The sequence below is a fragment of the Fringilla coelebs genome (genome assembly GCF_963513975.1).
Source record: "Fringilla coelebs genome assembly, chromosome: 4".
Classification (NCBI taxonomy): domain Eukaryota; kingdom Metazoa; phylum Chordata; class Aves; order Passeriformes; family Fringillidae; genus Fringilla; species Fringilla coelebs.
Window position 1 is genome coordinate 70978676 of NC_140032.1, and position 19860 is coordinate 70998535.

General features: G+C 41.4%; 1 protein-coding gene across 5 annotated transcripts in view; it reads right to left on the reverse strand.

Annotated features, from left to right (window-relative positions):
- LOC311152630 (uncharacterized protein) overlaps nt 1–19860 on the reverse strand; it is a gene marked incomplete at its 5' end in the record, with an annotated part of 279380 nt that overhangs the window by 114027 nt on the left and 145493 nt on the right. For all 5 annotated transcript variants that reach the window (XM_084203877.1, XM_084203875.1, XM_084203876.1 and 2 more), the window contains 3 exons: nt 841–939; nt 1456–1554; nt 8516–8617. In XM_084203877.1, the coding sequence (XP_084060003.1) occupies nt 841–939; nt 1456–1554; nt 8516–8617 (300 nt within the window). The remainder of the gene's footprint in view (nt 1–840; nt 940–1455; nt 1555–8515; nt 8618–19860) is intronic.

Here is a 19860-nt window from a genome sequence, read left to right on the forward strand (position 1 = left end):
GGTGAATTTGCAACACCAGACAAGAGGAAACCCTCCAGGTCCCGGTTTCCCAGGTCTGGGCAAGCAAGGCATGGAGCTAGTGCTAGGAATTTTTTTTTTTTAATTGAGGATATCACCAGCCAAGTGCTTCAGAAAGATGCAGTTTCTTTATCATCTTTACCACGTGTGCAGGCCCTTATATACAGGCAGTTGCTATAATTAAGGCAGCATTTACGAACATTAATCAAATTATTTGTTTGATAAATGGTTCTTAATCAAAGGAAAGCATAGGTAAGGGACACAATCCTGTCCTCTGGAGTGTTTTGGAACACCAGACAAGTTTCATGTCAGTGGAAATAAGAGGGCAGTTTTTACAGTTGGTTTTCCTGCCAGGACAAGAGGATTTTCCCCAGTTCAAATGTACATCACAAACTTTTGATTGAAATTCTTTCTGATATGGAAGGAATTCAGAAGCCTGCAATTAGTTACCTGCAAATTTTTAGCGAAAAAGTAACCATAAAAAGCAATGGTAAAGATCAAGCCCTTGAAAAATGATCTTCTTCGTTACTGCTCACCAAATTCCACTCAAATATTTATACCCTTTGGAATCTTTTAGTAATTCCTAGCTTTCTTCCAGAAATTGTTTCAGAAATTTTTCTATCACCAACAACAGGAGCTCCTGTATCACACAGAGAGCGCATAATGACTTCAATTCAGTATTAACTTTTATTCTACTTAGAGAATGCTTCAATTTGCTAGAATTGTCAGGCTTGAATGTTTAGAAGCAGTGTCTAATATCTCAGATCTTGCAAGAGCTCACCAAATAACTTCTAGAAGTGAGAAGGGAAAAGAGCATCATACCTGAGATTGTGCATTGATATTGGCTCCCTCCTTCACCAGAACCTTGACAACTTCAGCTTGTCCTGCTAAGGATGCAATGTGCAGGGCTGTATTCCCTTTCTGTTAGAGGGAGGGGGGAAATGCAAGTTATTATTATCTTTTTCAGGAATCATTTCAATCAGCAGGGGTTTTTTAATAGCATTCATGTGCATGTGCCTGGCTGTGGAAAGGCTAAAAGGAAAACCATTTATCCCACAGGTGCTTTTTCAATTGTGCCCATGGGTAAAAAGACCCTGGATATTATAAAGTCAATTACTGATTTTCACAGATTTGAAAAAAATCAACTGCTTGGAACTATACTAATACTCCTTAAAATAAGGAGGACCTGTCACTGGAAATAAGGAAAATCTGGCATTGCTAAAAACTTATAATGGTTCCCCTGTATTACACTACAAATTATATTTTCCTCTTCATTTACTACCAATGAGCTTCAGCAAGGCAACTCCCAGGCCATAACAGAAATAGCAGTTGAAATAGCAGTGTGGTATTTATAGAATTCTCTTAGTTTGTACTTTTGGGGGTTTTGTCTGTATTTGGCATATGCATTGGATAAACTTAAAGACATGCACCAATTACCTTAGTGGCAGAATCCACAGCCGAGCCTCTTTCCAGCAATTCCTGTACCAGTCCCACGTGGCCTTCCTTGGCTGCCAGGTGCAGAGCATTGAGCCCATTCTGCAAGCACAAGGGCCAGATCCATTACAAATATCAGATACACATTCCTACCTCGCCCTGGGATAAGGAGAAGATTAGGAGCTGGAATGCTATTACATCTCTTAGCTGACTGTCTGCATAAGTCAGATACTTTGGACACAGCTATTTAAGCTGAGGCTCTGTGCAACAAACTTCTCCCATAGCATTTTTGTCATAGTAACAAATCTATCATATGAAACTGCATTTTGTGAGTATCCAAGTTATTTTCTGATAACTTCCCATTACCACAGACTACTACCTTGGCCATCTCCATGGAGCCCAGTATTTCAAACCTTGAGTGTTTTTCTGCCTCACTTTGCTGTAACCTTATCCAGCCTTGCTGAGGTTTTATCAATACTGAGAAATCACAGGACTAAGTCAAATTTACACAGGATGTGTCTACTCAATCAGAGTTACTCCATGCTGCTGTAACCACCCTGAGCCCTGCTATCTCCTCTGGGATAACTGGTATCAAATAGAAACCCAAAAGCACAAATAGGCCAAAAAGGGCTGTTGATCACTTGGACTTGCAAACTGATCCTTGATCTGGCACTTCTGCCAGGGTCTGATGAGCAAGTCTTCACTAAACCTTGAGGTTTTCTAATCTCAAAAAGGAAAATAAAATTAATTAAATAAAAGAGAGGATTGTTGAAAAGGTAACCTAATAAAGGCAGCATTAAAATCCTCTCCACATTAAACAGGAACTTTTTCTCCAGATACTTTATCTCATATAAATTCCTACTATGGAAACTTGATCTCCTCCTTCCTAGAATCCCCCTTCCACCCAAAGAAAAAAAATTAAATTGCAGTCGATTGTAGCTGAATTGCCAACCTGTTCTTCACAATCCTAAGGTATTTTTCATGCTACATCAGGCAGGTGACAGCAACAAATACTGCCATTCCCTCCAGCATTCTCCCGGTTTCCGTATTGCAGGCATCAGGAGCAATACTCAGGTGTTTGAGTAACCAGCAGCAAATTCACCACTGTGGAATTTTTATCACTTTGCTTGTCTCTGAGCAGTTCAGAGTCATTTCAGTTGTGAAATAAACAGGCAACTTTCTGGCTTTTATTTGTCCATTCACAGAGGCAGCTGGAGCCTGTAATTTCCAGTGGGATTTTAAAGCACTTAGCACTTCACAGGAGGTATTTGATGGGAGTTTTTCCGATGGCTTCAGACATAGCAATGCAAACACATTTCAGCACTAACTCCATTTGATTCCACATCCATGTAAGCAGCACAGGCAGATTTTGTGGTCAAAGTCAGAAGTGGAATGATGAGAAAAGCAAAAGAACTAAAGGAAGGGGAAGGCCATGGTCCCAGGCTGCCAAAAGCAGAGGAACACCCTCCTGCAGCCTGGTAGAGAGAAAAGTGGTTTCAATCCCCGTTATGTGGGAAAAGCTACAGCAACCAGAATATCCAGATCAAACACTTTTATTCCAGATCAAACACTCTCACTGTGGAGCTGCACAGCCCAGCGGTAGCAGCAGTGCCATGCCCTGGTCAAGGATAAATCCTTAGCCAAAAATATGCAGTGAGGTTGACCATAATCACCAGGATGAGGAGTACTCCCCATGTCAGGGAATATTTTGCAGGCCAAACATGTTTCAGGAAAACTCTCATCTTTGTTGGTTTTTAATCTCAGCTGAGTATCAACTAACCATAATTACTACCTACAGTGACTGAGAGCTTTGAGCTAGTATTTTGTGGGGAAACACACAGTGTTCTCCTCACTGTTTAAGAACAAAGACCTGTTCTGTGTCTGATTTACAGAATCTGTCATCGACACTTTTCATGGGAATCTGAAGGGCAGCTTGTCCTCCTCACAGTGTACACAGCTGATGCATTGCTGCAACATGTTATTAACCTTCTTCGCTCTTTAGGAACAAATAGCAGAGAAACTGCCAAACTCATGGCCCATAAACACCTCTGAACGCAAAAAGATGAGGATAAGCCTCTGCTTTAGTTTACCATGTGCCAAAATATGGAGAGAGCAAGGTATGTCCCAGTGCTTAATCTCTGAAAATACTTGCATTCCTACCTCTGAGCCACGTATCTGTTGATGTCATATTCGGCACCTGAAAGTTGATACTGCTGCATCCATTGAGTTTCTTCACATTACAGAACTTCTTTTAATGCATTAAAGCGTGCGCAAAAAGAATAGTTGAGGTCCAGTAAAAAGCTTACAGGAGCAAGCTCTAGCTTAAAAATAGGACTATAGACATTCAAATTCCATAATTCCCTAAATAAAGCAAGCTAGGGTAAGCACTAGCAAGCCCTGCACTTTAAATGCTGAGGGCCAGCACAACCAAAGCCTTAAAGCAACTTTTGTTCTCTTTCTCCCTAATCAGAACCAACGCTGCAATTATTTCCCAGCCCACGTGGCTGATCCCTGCTACTTCTGATGATGGAATCTCAGATTTAATCAATGCAACTCCTCCGTTCCTGTCAAGTGGATTTTTGTAGTTCAGAAACAACAAAGGTTTCTGACACGTCCCTTTTTCTCTCCCCTGCCCACCAAAAAGTTGGGGAGGGTGAAATTAGTTGTCTGCTAAGCAAAACTGTGCCACATAAGGACAAAGCCTGCATATGCCATAACTGCCATTCTCTTGGAGACTCCTTGGTGATATTAACTCCCATAAAATAACCTAATACTAAGCCTTCCAAGCTGGTGGTTCTTGACAAATGTTTCCCTGGAGTGCCTGATTCCCTCAATTCCCTTTCTCCTCTACCACCAAGGCAGAGACATCAATGCTTTCTGTCCCATGGAGTGCTAGAAAAATGTGCATGTACCCATGACTGCTCACAGCACTTGCTGTAGTGCCACTCTCGGTATTTTCACTGCACTGGAAAACTCCAGGGGTTTCTTGGACATCCTAAAAATCACTAGCCTGCACTTATTCCCCGTAAGACAGACACTGGCACTGCTCTTGTCTGGAAATCACCCAAAAAATTCCCTGCTACCGTTGCCTTTGTATTCAGTTGCCTCACAGAGCAGCCCTCATGCAATGGAAGCTCTTTCATCACTGGTTCAGCATCAATCCTGCAGTGCCATTTATTCCTTCTGGGACATCACCCAGATCCAATAGCTTCTCCCATTCCCACCTAACCCTATTGTGCCAAAGCCAATTGACACCAAGGAAAAGCTGTATCTTGGCAGAGCATCAGATGAACCTGTAGTTCAAGGACATGTTAAATCAGCCAAATCACTGCTCTGTGGGCTTTTACACCCTTCCCTCTAAGCTCAGCTCTGACAGGTACAGACAATAACCTGGCAGTCCTAGAAAGCTCCAGTGACCTTCTGCGGGTGAGAATTAGTGAGGATGATAAAGAACTTAAAACATAGAAATAGGGCAAAGAAAGTGTTTGAAGGAAGTGGGGAAAAGGTTCTATGCTAACAGCCCAACTGCAAAGCATAACTTCAAAATACAATGAAAATTAAAAAGCTTTTGTGACTAACACTGTATGGTGGTGCTAACTCTTTTTGCCAGCAGAGACAGAAACTAGTAAGTACCACAGTCTTTGTTAAACTCAAATACTTTTCTCTCTTTAATAGATGGCTCTGCCAAGTCTCTCCTCTGAATAAATCTCTCAGGGAAGTAAAATGTGCATGTGGCAAACTTTTTTCAAGAGAGATTTGGGAAAGGGTACATTAGAGAGCTGGGCATGGCTTTCTGAAGACCAAGTGTTTGTGGAAGTTCTTCCTAAAAATATCACAAAGAAATTGAGTGGATGGTGGGGAAAAAAAAAAAAAAAGAAGAAGAAGAAGAAAAAAAGAAGGTTATGAAAATTCTTTCTTTATGTTGCTTTATAGTCTAGGAAGTCAAGAAACTGAATTAACCTATGGAGTGACATCAAATGTTGTGCTGCTGACCTCATTTTGCTACAGTGCTCCTTCAGACCATAGCTGGCTCTGCTGGGAGAGGCAGTGCCTTTCCACTTGGAAGGAGGGAGGGAACAATTAACAGCTGTGCTCTGCCTCTCTGTCCCCAAAGGAATAGAGACCAACTGAATTAAAAGGAAGCCAACAAAACAAGAGCAAAAGCCAAACTGACAGAGATTCAAAAAGTCTTGGAGCTGGAGGCCCCCCAAAACTACCTCATCCTTGAACCCTGATCTGTTCAAGGCATTAGACTTCACAGAGGAGCACAGAAGACTTGTTCAAATCAAATGCCAACGCCCATGACGTTTTTCCTTCCAAGACATCACCCTGAAAACTGACAGGTCTCCCAAGACAAGATGGAGAAATGTTACTTGATGTTGCCTTTGGATCCCCAATTCAGTTTCAAAAATCAGCAGGCAGCTGATGAACTCCCAGAACAGTCAGAGCTCGGAGTCTAACCCCTGCTGGAACCTTGAGCTGCACAAATGCACAGTGTAACATTTGTTTTGCTAAGCAGCATTTTGAACATGATGCAGGAGCAAGTTGCTTTCTCTTGCTACATTAACTAGAAATAGTAACCACATCCTAAAAAACTACAATTGTAGCATAGGAAAGCAGCTTTAAAGAAAACAGATATTTCCAATGGCTATTGGTTATCCATCCTATAAAATACCAGGAACTGGATTTTTTAAAGGGACTCCTCATAAAACTGGGGAATTTTGTCCCCCAACATTTTTAAGTCTCTCCAGAAATAAACAGAGTTGATTTATGACTTTCAGGAGAGAAGACAGTGCTTGAATTCAGATTAAAGTAGGCAATACTATAAGAAGTGAACTTGTTATGATGGTAGCATTCAGCAAAGCACATTTAAGTAATGTCTAATTGTTAACTATATGATTGTTTTATTAACTACTCAGTGTTCAGTATACCCAGAAACATTAAGCTCCATCATATTTTGGCAAAAGTTACACTGGGAAAATACTTTGATTATCTTTAAGGATATATCACTCTGAAAACTCAGGATGTGAGAAAAAACATTGAAACTGAAGAAAGAATCTCCTGGTGTTCTCTCCATTCAGGAAAGCCTATATTTAACATTATGTATGGTTTTCTCATATGAGACCTAATCTAAAAATAACACTTTACTGAGGAAAAATACCCTGCACTTACAAAGCTCCATTTTTACAAGAGCATTGAGATATATCTCACTGTTAAAAATAAAATACACCCCTGCATTTTGCACAGACTGTGTTTGCTTCTCCCCTTAGACAGCTGGAACACAATGATGTGGACACCCCTGCCAAACCCTGAGGAGGAGACAAAGGAGGAGGAATAACTTGAAGGCTGCCATGGCTTACTCAATATTCCCTGACATCTAACAGAGGGAGTCCGCTCTCACTCCCAATAAAATGTACAACACACAAGTGATGCTTAATCACTGGAAGCACTGAGGGTCTTAGTTACAAAAACCTCTGGAAGCAAATTAAAATGGCACCCGAACTGGAGTCTGCCAGAAGCTGAAGTGCTTGGTTGTGCTCAGTGGATGGTGAAAGCTTTGATCTCACCTACATGGTACAAGCTTGGAGCTTTGTCACCAGCTGCAGGTGGGAAGCACTTTCCACAGAGGATAAATCTGCAGCAACTTTTGCCATATTCCTCCCATAACCAGCAAGAGAATATGAACAGTGGGAAAAAACCTTGTAATGTTCCCAAGTAATTAACATATTAACTGTGTCCTGTCCTGGGGGTGAATCTCTTTGTTAATATTGGTGCTTATAATAAAGATGGAAAACTTGCTGGATCTATTTGAACACAAGAACTTAAGTACGGCTTTACTCTATCCTAACTGGGCAACTTGAAGTTTGCCAGGTCACGTCCCATAAAACCCAGGAAGTTTTCCTTGAAAGTAAGCCTGTTAAAGGAAACTTTCTCCTAGACAGTAAGACAAGAACATTTCTATGTGTTTTCAATAAGCAGAACATGAAAAGCCCCAGCTCTTATCCTCCTCATCCTTACATTCCTTGGCACAGCCAACAGATCTGCTCTCACTCCTGTGCCCCAGCTTCCATTTGACACATGCCTTCTTTAATCATCTGCAGCTTTCCTTCAGCAGGGAAGGTGATAGCACCAAGCATTTTAGATTATTTCATTCCTGATTCTCCAATTTACTCTTTGTTTTTCCCAAAAAAAGAAATAGTGGTCACAATTGTGGGATTTTCCTTCCAAATGGCATAGCCACTGTCCAGTTAGTGGTCACTCTGATCAAATCCAGCTAAGAGTTAGGGGAAACCTGGGCACCATAAAGCCTGAGCTGTCAAATTCCCCATCAAAGAAACTGCAGTAATTTCACTAGAAAGCCAAGACACTTCCCAGAACTGATGCAGACACTTACTTGCATATTTATTTGAAGTCAGAGTCTTATTAAACTTGATGATTCTAGTCACTTAAATAAAGGCTGCAAATGTAGGTCCCTAAGCTATGAAGCCAAAGTAATGGGATTTATATGACAGAGCAACAAAAGAGCCAAGCCAAAACATTGTGTCACATTACAGTCATATTAATGGTGAAACTTTAACGGTGTACTTTTACAGCAGTGATAACTTCCTTGGAAGGGGAGATGGTATGTTAAGCACAACATTTAAGCACCATTTATATTATGCTGTAGATATTATTGACCAGTGATAACAACACATTTAGTTTTGTCAAAAAGGTGAAAGCCCGTGGCTACCCCTTTAGCCATACGGGAGTAACCAGAACTGCACTGCCAGGGCAGGTGAGTGCCAAGATTTTAATCTGCTGGGACACAAATTATCCGGGCAGCTACAACTACATCCACTCAAGTGCTTACCTACCCCCTGAGACCTCACAAAAACAACAGGGGAAGCCTCAGACGCCCACACCTGAGCTCTCAGGGGATCAGGTGCTTCACGTGGGATGGCTAAAGAAAATCCATGGGCTAAGCATGCCACATTCAGCAGGATAAAGAGATAAATCACATCTCTACAGTGCCCAGGTTTCTCGCAATTCACTCTGGCAAGTTTGTGTCCATGAAATATCTTACCTGATTACAGGTGTTAATGTCTATTCCACTTTTCAGGTATTCCACTACTTTGTCCAAATTGCCAGCTCTGGCAGCTCGGAGAAAGCTTGCATTGCTGTCAGACTGTAAAAAGAGAAGAAAAAAATTCTTCAATTAGCCCCTGCTTAAACCAGAGCAGAACTTCATCAGTGGTGAAAGGTTTCCACATTTTATGCTACAGAAGAATAAGGCCATGAAACAACTGAGTTTGAATTATATCTGCATTAATTAGCATATTTAAATTAGGCAATAATGGCACAAAAGAACTGCAGACCTGTCAGAATGAGCAAAACAGAGCAATAATTGCTGACATTCAAAATTTAGCAAGAACTGAAAGGAAAAAAAAAACCCAAACAACCAAAAATTATAGTAACTGATACTGTCAACAAGAGAAACATAAATGCATCAACTTGCTAACTGTAGTTTTCTGGAGAATTACATATAAATATATAATCTCTTTATATATATAAATTTATGTATCATTTATGTGTTTATGCATGTTGTTTGTAGATGTGAATAGATGTTATTTACAGATGTAGATCTATTATTTTTAGATACCTATGCTCATAGTGGGCAGCACCGCACGTGTAGCTAACCTTAGAACAAAGCGGATGAAGTACTCAAGGCTGAGTACCCAAATCCAGGATCACGCTGTAAACATTCCCACCCCTAAACTGCCTGCTCCCATTAAAAAAAAAGGGTTTAGAAATGCTATGAAAATAAGCTTTCATTTTTCAGCCAGGTTGTGGGATGTACTGTAAAGCAATGGAGCAGGTAAACAAGCACCACGGCCTGTCTGTGGGGCTGTGAGCCCAGAGGTAGGGGATGGCCCACACTCCCTCAGACTGGGACTCGCTCCTCATGAGAATATCCCAAACCCCTCCCTCTTCCAGCCACTTATTTCACTTGCCCAATCCTTTCCAATGCATTTTTTTTGGTCACCCTGCTTATCACTTGCTTCACAATCCCCTATTCCAACCTATTTTAATCTGCAACAGATGGATGCCATCAAAATCAGCCTCCTTACAAATGTGCTACATGCCGAGACAAAAATATGTCTTTGTGAGCACATCCTTTCCTGGGATGAGGATATGCTCATAAAGACATCAAATTATGTTTTAATATTTAAATACCTTTGAAAAAAATCACGTGTCTTGGTAAAAACATTAACAAAAAAAATATCTGAGTGCATGAGGGGTAAATCTGGATACTCTGGTTGGGAAAAGCAGCTTTGCTCTCAATAATACAAACATTTTACCTTCTTTCTTCCCACTTTTTCATGCTTCACTACTACAACAATAATGCACCATAGCAAAATTACAAACATCAGCTTTATACTCTTAAAAGGTTAAGAAAGAATGATGCAACAAATTATCACCTACAACCTGGTGTTCTTAGGGATGAAGCAATCACTGCTTGTTTTTCTTTCACACAAAATAACATAAAAAGCTAAAAGTGCTGACATCTCCATTATTGCTGGGAGATCAGATTGTAGCTAAGCCCACACAACTCTATGTCATTTGTTTCTGGCTAAGAAGACACAAGCTTTCCAAGTAAATTCTCATTTCCTCGATTCATAATTTTATTACCTCATAATCAAATTACTGCAGTGTACGTCCCTTCACTCTTCACTTCAAACACTTCCCATACACCAGAATAATGATGATAATGCAGAATATTAACTTCTTGTCTACATAAAGAGTAATTCAGTAGTCCATATGCTTCATATATAAATGCTCATGCAAATACAAGAGACTGGCCACAAAATATTGAAAATATTCAGCAACATGTCACAAGAATTAGAAGACTTAGAAATTGAGAGTACTCAGACCTATTTTTCTTCCTAGTTGGCCAAATCTAATTTTTCAGTCGGTTGTCATTAGTTCATCCTTTGCCCCATTCTTTTAATGCTATTAAAAACCATTTTTGTCAGCACTACTGTCTTGGGCACTTATTCACTTTAGCACGCTGCAAATTCAAATGCCTTTTGACAAAATCCCCCCAGTAAACAACAGCAGCAGTTTGCTGTAGTCTTACCATGTCAGACGACAATGAATCTGGATCGGTCAGCTTTTCCAATGGATTCCATAATCTCTTTTGAAATACTTAGTTACACAGTCCCTCACAGCCCTCAGAGTTCCTCACAGCTTCTCAAGGTCCCTCATGGCCTCCAGAATGACTCGCAGCCCCTCACGGTCCCTCACAGATCCTCAGAGCCCCTCACAGTCCATCATGGCCCTTTAAGAGCCTTCCAAAGTCCCTCCGAGACCCTCATGGATCTCAGAGCCCCTCACAGTCCCTTAGAGCCCCTCAGAACCCCGCACAGCACTTCAGACCCCTCATAGTTCATCACAGCCCCTCAGGGCACTTTAGAACCCCTCACAGCCCCTCAGAGCCCCTCACAGTCCACCACCACCACCCTTTAGAGCCTCCCAAAGCCCCTCAGAACCCCTCACGGCCCCTGACAGTCCCTTTTGAGCCCCTCAGAACCCCTCACAGCAATTTAGAGCCCCTCACAGTCCATCACAGCCCTTTAGTGCCTCTCAAAGTCCCTCAGAACCCCTCACGGCCCTTTGGAGCCCCTCGCTGCCCCTCACAGATCCTCAGAGCCCCTCACGGCCCCTCACGGCTCTTTAGAACCTCTCCAAGTCTCTCAGAGCCCCCCATGGCCCTTTAGAACCCCTCATGATCCCTCACAACTCCTCACTGCCCCACAAGATTCCCTCATGGCCTCTTACAGCACCTCACGGTCCCTGAGAACGCCTCACAATCCATCGTGGCCCTTGAGAGCCTCTCAAAAGTCCCTCAGAGCGCCTCAGGGCCCCTTTAGAGCCCCTCAGAATCCCTCACGGGGCTTTAGACCGCCCACAGTCTCTCAGAGTCCCTCATGGCCCCTCAGAATCCCTCATGTCCCTTTAGAGGCCCTCACAATCCATCGTGGCCCTTTAGAGCCTCTCAAAGTCCCTCGGAGCCCCTCACAGCCTTTTAGAGCCTCTCAGAACCCCTCAGAACTCCCCAGAGCCCCTCATGGGCCCTCAGAGCCCCTCAGAGTCCATCACTGACCTTCTAAAGCCTCTCAAAGTCCCTCAGAGACCCTTGTGGCCCTTCAGAGCCCCTCACGGCCCACTATGGCCCCTCAAGGTGCTCTCGTCCCTCACAGCCCCGCAGCCCCTTCACAGTCCCTCACGGTGCCTTTCTCACTGGGAGAAACCACCACATCCATCCTCACAGTTTGGTGAAGAAAAGCTGTCAACAAACTGTCGTGTGAAGGCGCTTCCTTTGCGGGAAAGAAGACAAAAACACAGACCCAGAGTCCCGTGCGCCATATGGTATTTATCACATCTCCTCTTCCCAAGCGCACACCCCTGAGCGGTTTCCTTGAGTTTTGCACAGTTTTACAAGCAGATCGTGCTGGAAGGCAAACACTGTGCCAGTGAGGAAAGGCAAGGTTCACGGGAGAAGCGCTCACCTCCAGCAGCGGCTCTGCCCTCCGCCCGCAGCACAGGCAGGCAGAACTGAGGCTCACACTGCAGCCCCTAAGGTCAGGCAGTCAAACCAATACATTATAAATGTGATATCGGAATATGGTGCGAGGGATTAGAAAATACTGAGATGGTGTTTTATAGTACGGGTTGAAATCAACACCACTGGATTTAACCAGCTTTTTCTAATGTGCTGCTCTCAATACATGCACAGCGACAGAGTATGGCAAGTCCTCACTAACTACTTTCTTCAAAAGAAATTATTTTTAAATTTATCTTTTTAAAAAGACATTTGCAATGCAATTCTAGTACATGATATAGATACAAAGGTAAATTTATATTAGATAACAGAAATTGTTCCCTGTTAGAGTGGTGAGGCCCTGGCACAGGTTTCCCAGAGCAGCTGTGCCTGCCCCACCCCGGGGAATGTGCAAAGCCAGGCTGGACAGGGCTTGGAGAAACCTGGGATAGCGGAAGGTGTCCCTGCCTGTGACAGAAGGCAGAGCTGGATGACACTGAAGGTACATTCCTAAACTTTGAGGTACATTCCTATGACTTTTGAGGAATATTTGATTTTATTGGACCTTATAGAGATCTCCTATCTTTTAACTTTTCTTATCAACTTTTGACTGAGGATAGGTAATTCCAGCTATAAGAAAGAATTGTCAAACCACTACGAACAAAAAGAACTACAACGTGAAAAACGTCAATACAAGTACACTCACAGCATCAACACAAACATCACTTTATAACTACCTAGCTGCCAGATACTGCATAAGGAAATACAAGAAATGATCAAGACTATATGAATATATGACTGTGGATTCTTCCCACTTTCTTGCTAATTACATTGCTGTAATTTAACCTGAATTTGAAACATATATTTCAGGGAATCTCAATAAATAAATCATATATGGAGATTAGTATTTTAATCAAATAGGCCCTCCCTTCTAGTTCCTCTGTCCCCACTCCAGCTGCCCTTCCTATTGCATTATGTACCACATCACTTATTGCACACAGCCTGTTTCTCAAAGACATTTAACAGAGAAGTGTAAAAATAAATATTGAAATTATATGCTGTACCAAACCCATAAAATATTGAAATTTGCTAGTGAAAACCAGCTTCATGCACAAAAAGGAAAGACTGGGGGAGTAGAAGGCTTCAGTTTTCAAAGAAGAGCTTTCATCATAACATTATCCACCAAATATTTGTTTTACATGGTGTCTGTAGAAAAACTATTCCTGCAGGTTGGATGTGGGTTTTTTCCCCTCCAAGTAATGAGAAGAATGACCCAGGTCTGTCCAAAATCGGAAATATCTGTGAGAGAACAGAGGTATTCCAGCACTATAGGCCTGTGGACATTTCTCATCTACTAAATACACTTTCTTAATGGAATGCTGACAAAAAGATAATTCAAAACTCAAGCCTACCATCCAAATAGGTTAAATTAAGGTGCAAACATACTATTTGTTTTGCTTGCATATTACAATGTGTATCTGAGTGGTAATAACCCTTTCAGACTTACATTTCAAGCACGGACTTGGGAATGCACTGCTCTGATTTTATGGAGAAAAATTTACTCAGCTGTAACTGTTGAAGATACTGTCCTGATCAGGACATGAGAAAAACCTGCTTTACATAAACCAAAAAACTCAAATCATTATTGGTTAAAAAACCAAGTGAATCCTGTGTTATCACTGCAGGTAAGGCCAGCATTAAGCCACAATTAATCAATGTGGCAGGGGTAGGTGACAGTGTTAATGCCATTTAAAAACTCCCGTGTTGTGAGGCACTGTTTGTACAACAGCTGTTTCTATAATTAGCAAAATGCTGATAGCTTGTGAACTCTTCCTCATTAAGAAACTCCTAACTGACTGCTGGCTCATCAGGTTAATACATCCAGGGAATGCCTGGAGTTGAGAATTCAGCTCATGGCAGAAGGAAAGCTGCACCTTCTAAACTCAAATTTCCATGGTTTCTTGATGCTATTCAGTACTTAAAGATGCAAAGGGAAAAAATAACAGGTATGCAAGCACATAAATTTCCTTTTTTTAATTCCCTCCTTTCTAAAGTGTCAGTTTAAGCTCCCACCCTTGAGACAACCACAGAATTTCATCCCAGTTGGCCTGGCTACTCTCTGATTTCAGGAACCATCTGTTCCAACCAGCCATCACTTAATTGGGTGCAACTCTAAAAGCGGCGCAGACCAGGTGTTACCAGTACCCAACTCACTCCTTGCAGACAGATTTTTGCCCATTAAGCAATCTCCTTCTGTACCAGCATTCAGATGCAAAAGATGGGAATTCCAATACAACGCTTTTCCTCACGGAATGCCTTCTGTAAAACTTGCCAGCAAGTTGATCACTGGCTCACATTTTACCTACTATACACTGATTTTTTTTTTTTTGAGCTGAAAGTGCTGCTGATCTCCAAAGGGCATCACATTAGAAGATGGAGCAGTGACTGCAAAGAGGCAAAGGGTTTGTTCTATGTTAGGTTTTAATTAAACCCCCAGAGCACAGTCTGAGCCTGCAGTTCTGATGTACATGCCATAATGAGAGCTAAATATTCCACTTGCAACAGCACAGGCTCAGTAATCTAACACTGATAAATGACTTAAATGAGATAATAACAGCCATAATGGACATATATTTTCCCAGCTCTTAAGGAAATAACATTCATCTTCTGAAAGAAAAGAAATACAACAGTGCTTTGCTTTCGAAGCCACTTCCTTTGCCCATAAAAATGTATGTTTTCATTCCGTTCATTTACTGGGAGCGATGAAGAAAGATTAAATCACAGATCCTAAAGAAATTTCAGTATCTAAATTCCAGGATGAACAATGGGCCCAATTTTCTTATTTCAATATGAAAACAAGAATTTTTATCACTCAGCTTTTCCCATTCAGCCACGTACAGGCATTTCAGATCAGATTCATCCTGCTGTGTACCTTTGGTTGTATGGAATTTTTTTTATAAATAGTTGAACTGAAAATCCCACAGTTCTAAAATAGCAGCTTTCACTGAACAAACATCATGATCTCACATTCTAGAGCAAGCTCTTATCCAGGAAAAAGACACAACTGGCCTTACAATAAACTAATATGTGTTAAGATAAGAAGAATCCCAGGATTTGTGAGATGCCAAGAGGAAGATAAGCTTTCAGAGGTAAGAGATTGCTAGCAAATTAAATATTCTCTGCCAAGATGGAACTAATAGCAGCTAGTAATTATTTTGAAATGTCAAAAGTCTGTCTCCCTAGGTTGGTATCGATGGCTATAAATCAGAAAAATAAAAATATTCTTTAAAGCACATATTATGGACCTGAATAATTTAAGGTGCTTTGACTACTTAGGCAAATTAATTGTAGAGCATCATGAAGGATATGGAAAAGCTGACACCACTTTTCCTGGCACTGAGCTGGAGCTATGGCTGGGGTTGCCCTCACCACGCTGTTGCAGACATTGCGGACGTGACCCCACACTTGGCCATGAAGATTGTGGATATTTTCAGCAAAAAATATTTTGTAATAACAAGCGGGTGAAATAGGTACAAGAAGAGAGAACGCTTTTGTGCTATACACTGCATGTGATCCAGGATTCAAACAACCCTTGATTTCAAATCAAAACATTTTTAAACACAGAAGATTATTCCCTGACCCAGAAACCTGGGATGGCATTGACCAGATTGCTTCCAGTATAGGCTGCGTTCCTCAGAATGAACACTGTCTCATTAGCTCCGCTAAGGGATGTGTGGGAGCCCAAATCACGCATTGCCAGAGCAGGTGGGAAGGGTAATGCTGTTTGCATTTATTATACATCTCGGTAAAAGCTTTCTTGTGTCAGACAAAGAGGCTGCAACCCAAAGGAGATAGATACTGTGCGCAGCAGGATTCAAGATTTAGAGCGTCCTCAAGAAATTACTTTCATTGGTGTGACTGGAGATGGAAAGAACTATGGCGAAAAATAAGATGAGAAAATAAACTAGGTTAAGTGATTTATGATTTATGCCCATTATAAATAAAAAATGTATTCCAAGTCCAACATATATTCATCAGCTTCCGGTGATTTCAAGATTTGCATAAAACAGTTCTGTGGCAGTTCCTATCTTTTTAAGAGACTGTTCTCAGAAAGCTTAATTTGAAATTTAAGACATTTTTTATTGCTGCTACATGATCTCAACAAACATATTTTCAAGCAACATAAGGAGGAGGAGAAAACTGCCCAGGTAACAGCCTTACCTGAACCCAGTTCCTGCTCCAAGATTGCTCCAAACAGACACAACTGAACAATTAGTAATTCTGATAGACACTTCTAATTTTCAGTAGCGAAAAAGCCAGGCTTCAGCTACTCCATCTCTTGTTATTGATAGGAAAATTGTCAATTATTCATAGGAATTACTTTAATTTTAGGCTGCTTGTTATATTTTGACGCCTTTGACTCTTTTGCCAACTCTGTGAAATTCCAGAGCTTGCAGGATACCATCCAGCCACTCTTTTCTCTCTGCTGGAATGCACAAATGCCTGATCAGTTTGGATTTGTTTTTAACCAGGAGAAGAACAAAGGGTTATTTAGGAAAACCACTTTAAACTATGATTAATTTTTACCACATCTTTAAGTCTAATTGATTGCAAACTAAACGGATTTAAGTTACTTGCTAAAGGGAGGGTTTAAATACACACTTACCCTTGTTCCTGAACTTGGGCCAACATTGGCAAATACAGTAGCAACAGAACAGGAAGAGAAAACTAATGTAAAATCACCCCTTCCTTAAGCCAAGAAGCAAATGCCTTCTGTAAACCTTTTATGATCCTTAGCTGCCTCAGACTTCTGTAGGAGTCCTCCCACTCCGTTCATTAACTTGCCATACTGGCCTGGCTGCTGACTGTACTGTGTCAATGAAGGATTTGTGAGAACTGAGGCAAAACTGCATAGTTTTCTATGGAAAAGAATGGAATCAAAGTCTTATCCCCAGCTGCACGTCCCTTCCAAAGGCAGTACTCGAAATGACAAACGCTATTTTAATCCATGCTGATTTTACAGTATAAAGCAACATCGGGGTTCTAACAAGGGACAGCGCATCAGTACTAGCTGAACTTCAGGCTTGTGTAATCCCTGTCCTTCCCCTGGGCTATTCATCTTCTCCAAAACAAACTTTCTGGTATAAATCCCAGCTTGGAAACAACGTGTGGGTGTCTGAATTATCATCGGCACGAGTCTAAAACACAGACTCTCAAATGTACCTGGGAAACATAATCTTTGTATATAAAAAAAATCAAGAGGAAAATAACCACAAACCACCCTGAAAAATAACAAACCAAGCACCCCACAGGATTTGAGTTTTGAGAATCAAAGATTATCTAGTTTGATTAATCCTAAAAGCTAGAAATCTCTTCATTACTCTAAAAAACAGAAAGGCATAATCCTGTTGTTTAACGGGAACATTTCTTGGGCTGAAATTTGAGACAAAAACTCATTTTGTCATATTCTGAAATGGTAAGGATTTGGGATACCTTCAGAAGAGCCACAGGATTAGCCTTGGTTCTCCTAGTTACACATGCATTTACCCAAGTCTCTTAAATACTGATAGATTTCCTCTAGGGAGACTGAGTAATATTAAAGGAAGGAAAAATATTTAGGATCCTCTGGATACCATATATTGAGATGTTGAAGTGTTGGTAACAACTGTAGAACTTGGCAGGCACCTAAATGGTTTCCATGGCAAGTTTCCATTACTGATGGTGCTCCTAAACACAGGTAATAATGCTAGAACACCTCTAGAAAGAATTAGGATGCCACTCCAAACCTTATCTAGCAGGATAATAACCAGGCTTAACAAAAATCCAGGCTGTAAGTGAAGTTTATGACAGACTGTTGACAGATAATCCTATCACTCTCAATTTTTCATTCCCTCTGGCCAAAGTGACATTTCCTAATACAGAAATGTGTGAATACCATCGGTGCTGAAGGGTCAAACTGCTCTACCCACCCAAACGCCATTAACCGATCGCCCATTGATTCAAACATACTGGTTCCATAAAACAGAAAAAATCATTTCATGCTGCTTTGAGATGGGCTAAAATAGGTGGAAACAAATGGTGTTACCACAGTTAGTAATTCAGCAAGACTCATCGCACTGATCTTACTTGTACAGAGAGGTAAAAGGAACAGCAGTAAATGAAGACTTTTGTAATCCTAGGCCTAGACCTTAAACAATTCAGCTCTGGCCAGCAGAGAGAGGAACCAGTTTCACCTAACTTCACCTGCAGAAAAGCAACAATGATGTTAAAAGTCCACCTTGCCAAATGCACTGCCTTGAGCAAGGAGGAAAAACTCCTACGAATGCTGCAGTAGGAAAATCCTGTGCTGCAACTCAGAGAGCAGTCTGTCCCAGGCAGTCTGGAATACCTGGTTTTGAAGCAGCAGATTGCATTTGATTCTTAGGTTAGAAAAGATGAGATTAGCAAAGCAGTTTTGCCAACTGAGTTGGTTGAATATTAGCTGAATTGTTCTGAACCTCATATCTGCTACAAGGCTCCTGAAGTCATCATATTCAGCTTGATGTGGCAACTCTTTTTAATGAGCCAAGACAGGGAGCATGGCTACAGTTACCTGAAGGCAGAGGAAATGTATAATAGCTAACAGGGTACTGTGCTGGATACCATATTCCTCTTCAGGAGAAAAAAATAGATATACAATTTCTCCCTGCAGAACAAAGCTTTACTGACATTTCTAATTTCAAGACACCTCTTTTAACTTTATTTGTATGGAATCATAAGGATGATGAGAGACTGCAAACCCTCTTAGGGAAACACAGGAATCTTCTTTTGTAAAATTCCCCAAGCACTATAAGCCTGAATCAAGACAGACATTCCAAAGAAACTTGGCCAGTCCCTACCAGGGTCACATAAAGCCAAGATCTTATGATGGAACACATTAAAGACATTATCAAAGTGCCTGATCTCTGCCTGCTCTGAAAAGCTGCGTAGGCTGAATGAAAAGTACCCAGAAAAATAAAAAGGAAAAGAAGCCTCAAAGATCACATGCTACTCACTCCTGCCTCCTCTGAGGGCTGACCTTATGCCGAAGGGCAGCTCAGAGGCTGGACGTGCCGGGAGAGCTGTTTCAGCTCGCTTATTTGTGTCACAGGGGCTTCCATACCTTTGCTAAGAGATTCAGGGAGATCCTCTAATGCCCACTGAAACCACCCTCGGCAATGGAAGCAGGCCCATCCTCCCCCACAGCCCAAGGAATCCCACTGGCCCTCCCCCTTACTGCGTGTTTCCCATCCCAAACACTGGAGATTTGTTAATTCAATCAAAAACTTCTTGGTAGGAAGAAAAAAAACCTGTCTGTATCCTAAGAAGTAGGTTACTTTCATGTTTTAGCTTGAAGAAAGTTTTATTTCAGAGGGTTTGGAACTAGATGATCTTTAAGATCCCTTCCAACCCAAACCATTTTGTGATTCTACGAAGAATAGGTCCAGCTGTGTTGTCAGTGAAGTACAACATGAAACTGTTCAGAAAAATCCAGCCAAAAAAAGGCACTACTAGAAAGCCAATACATCATCACAAGTGTTTTCTAGGACAGTGCAGAACTCCTTGTGAACTGCTGCTGGGAGTGCCTTGGGTCTCCTCTTCCCCTATGAACCTGGAACTCAGCTCACTTGTTCTGCTGTGCTGCACTGCAGTAATTGAGGCATGTGCAAAGCACCAGGTCAGACATACCAATATACATCAACTGCAGAGAACATGAGATCTGGATGCACTGACACTGAAGTTTTACTGATCTTCCCATGCTGCCAGAAGTTTTGACACAATATACTTCCATTGCCAATTTTGAATGA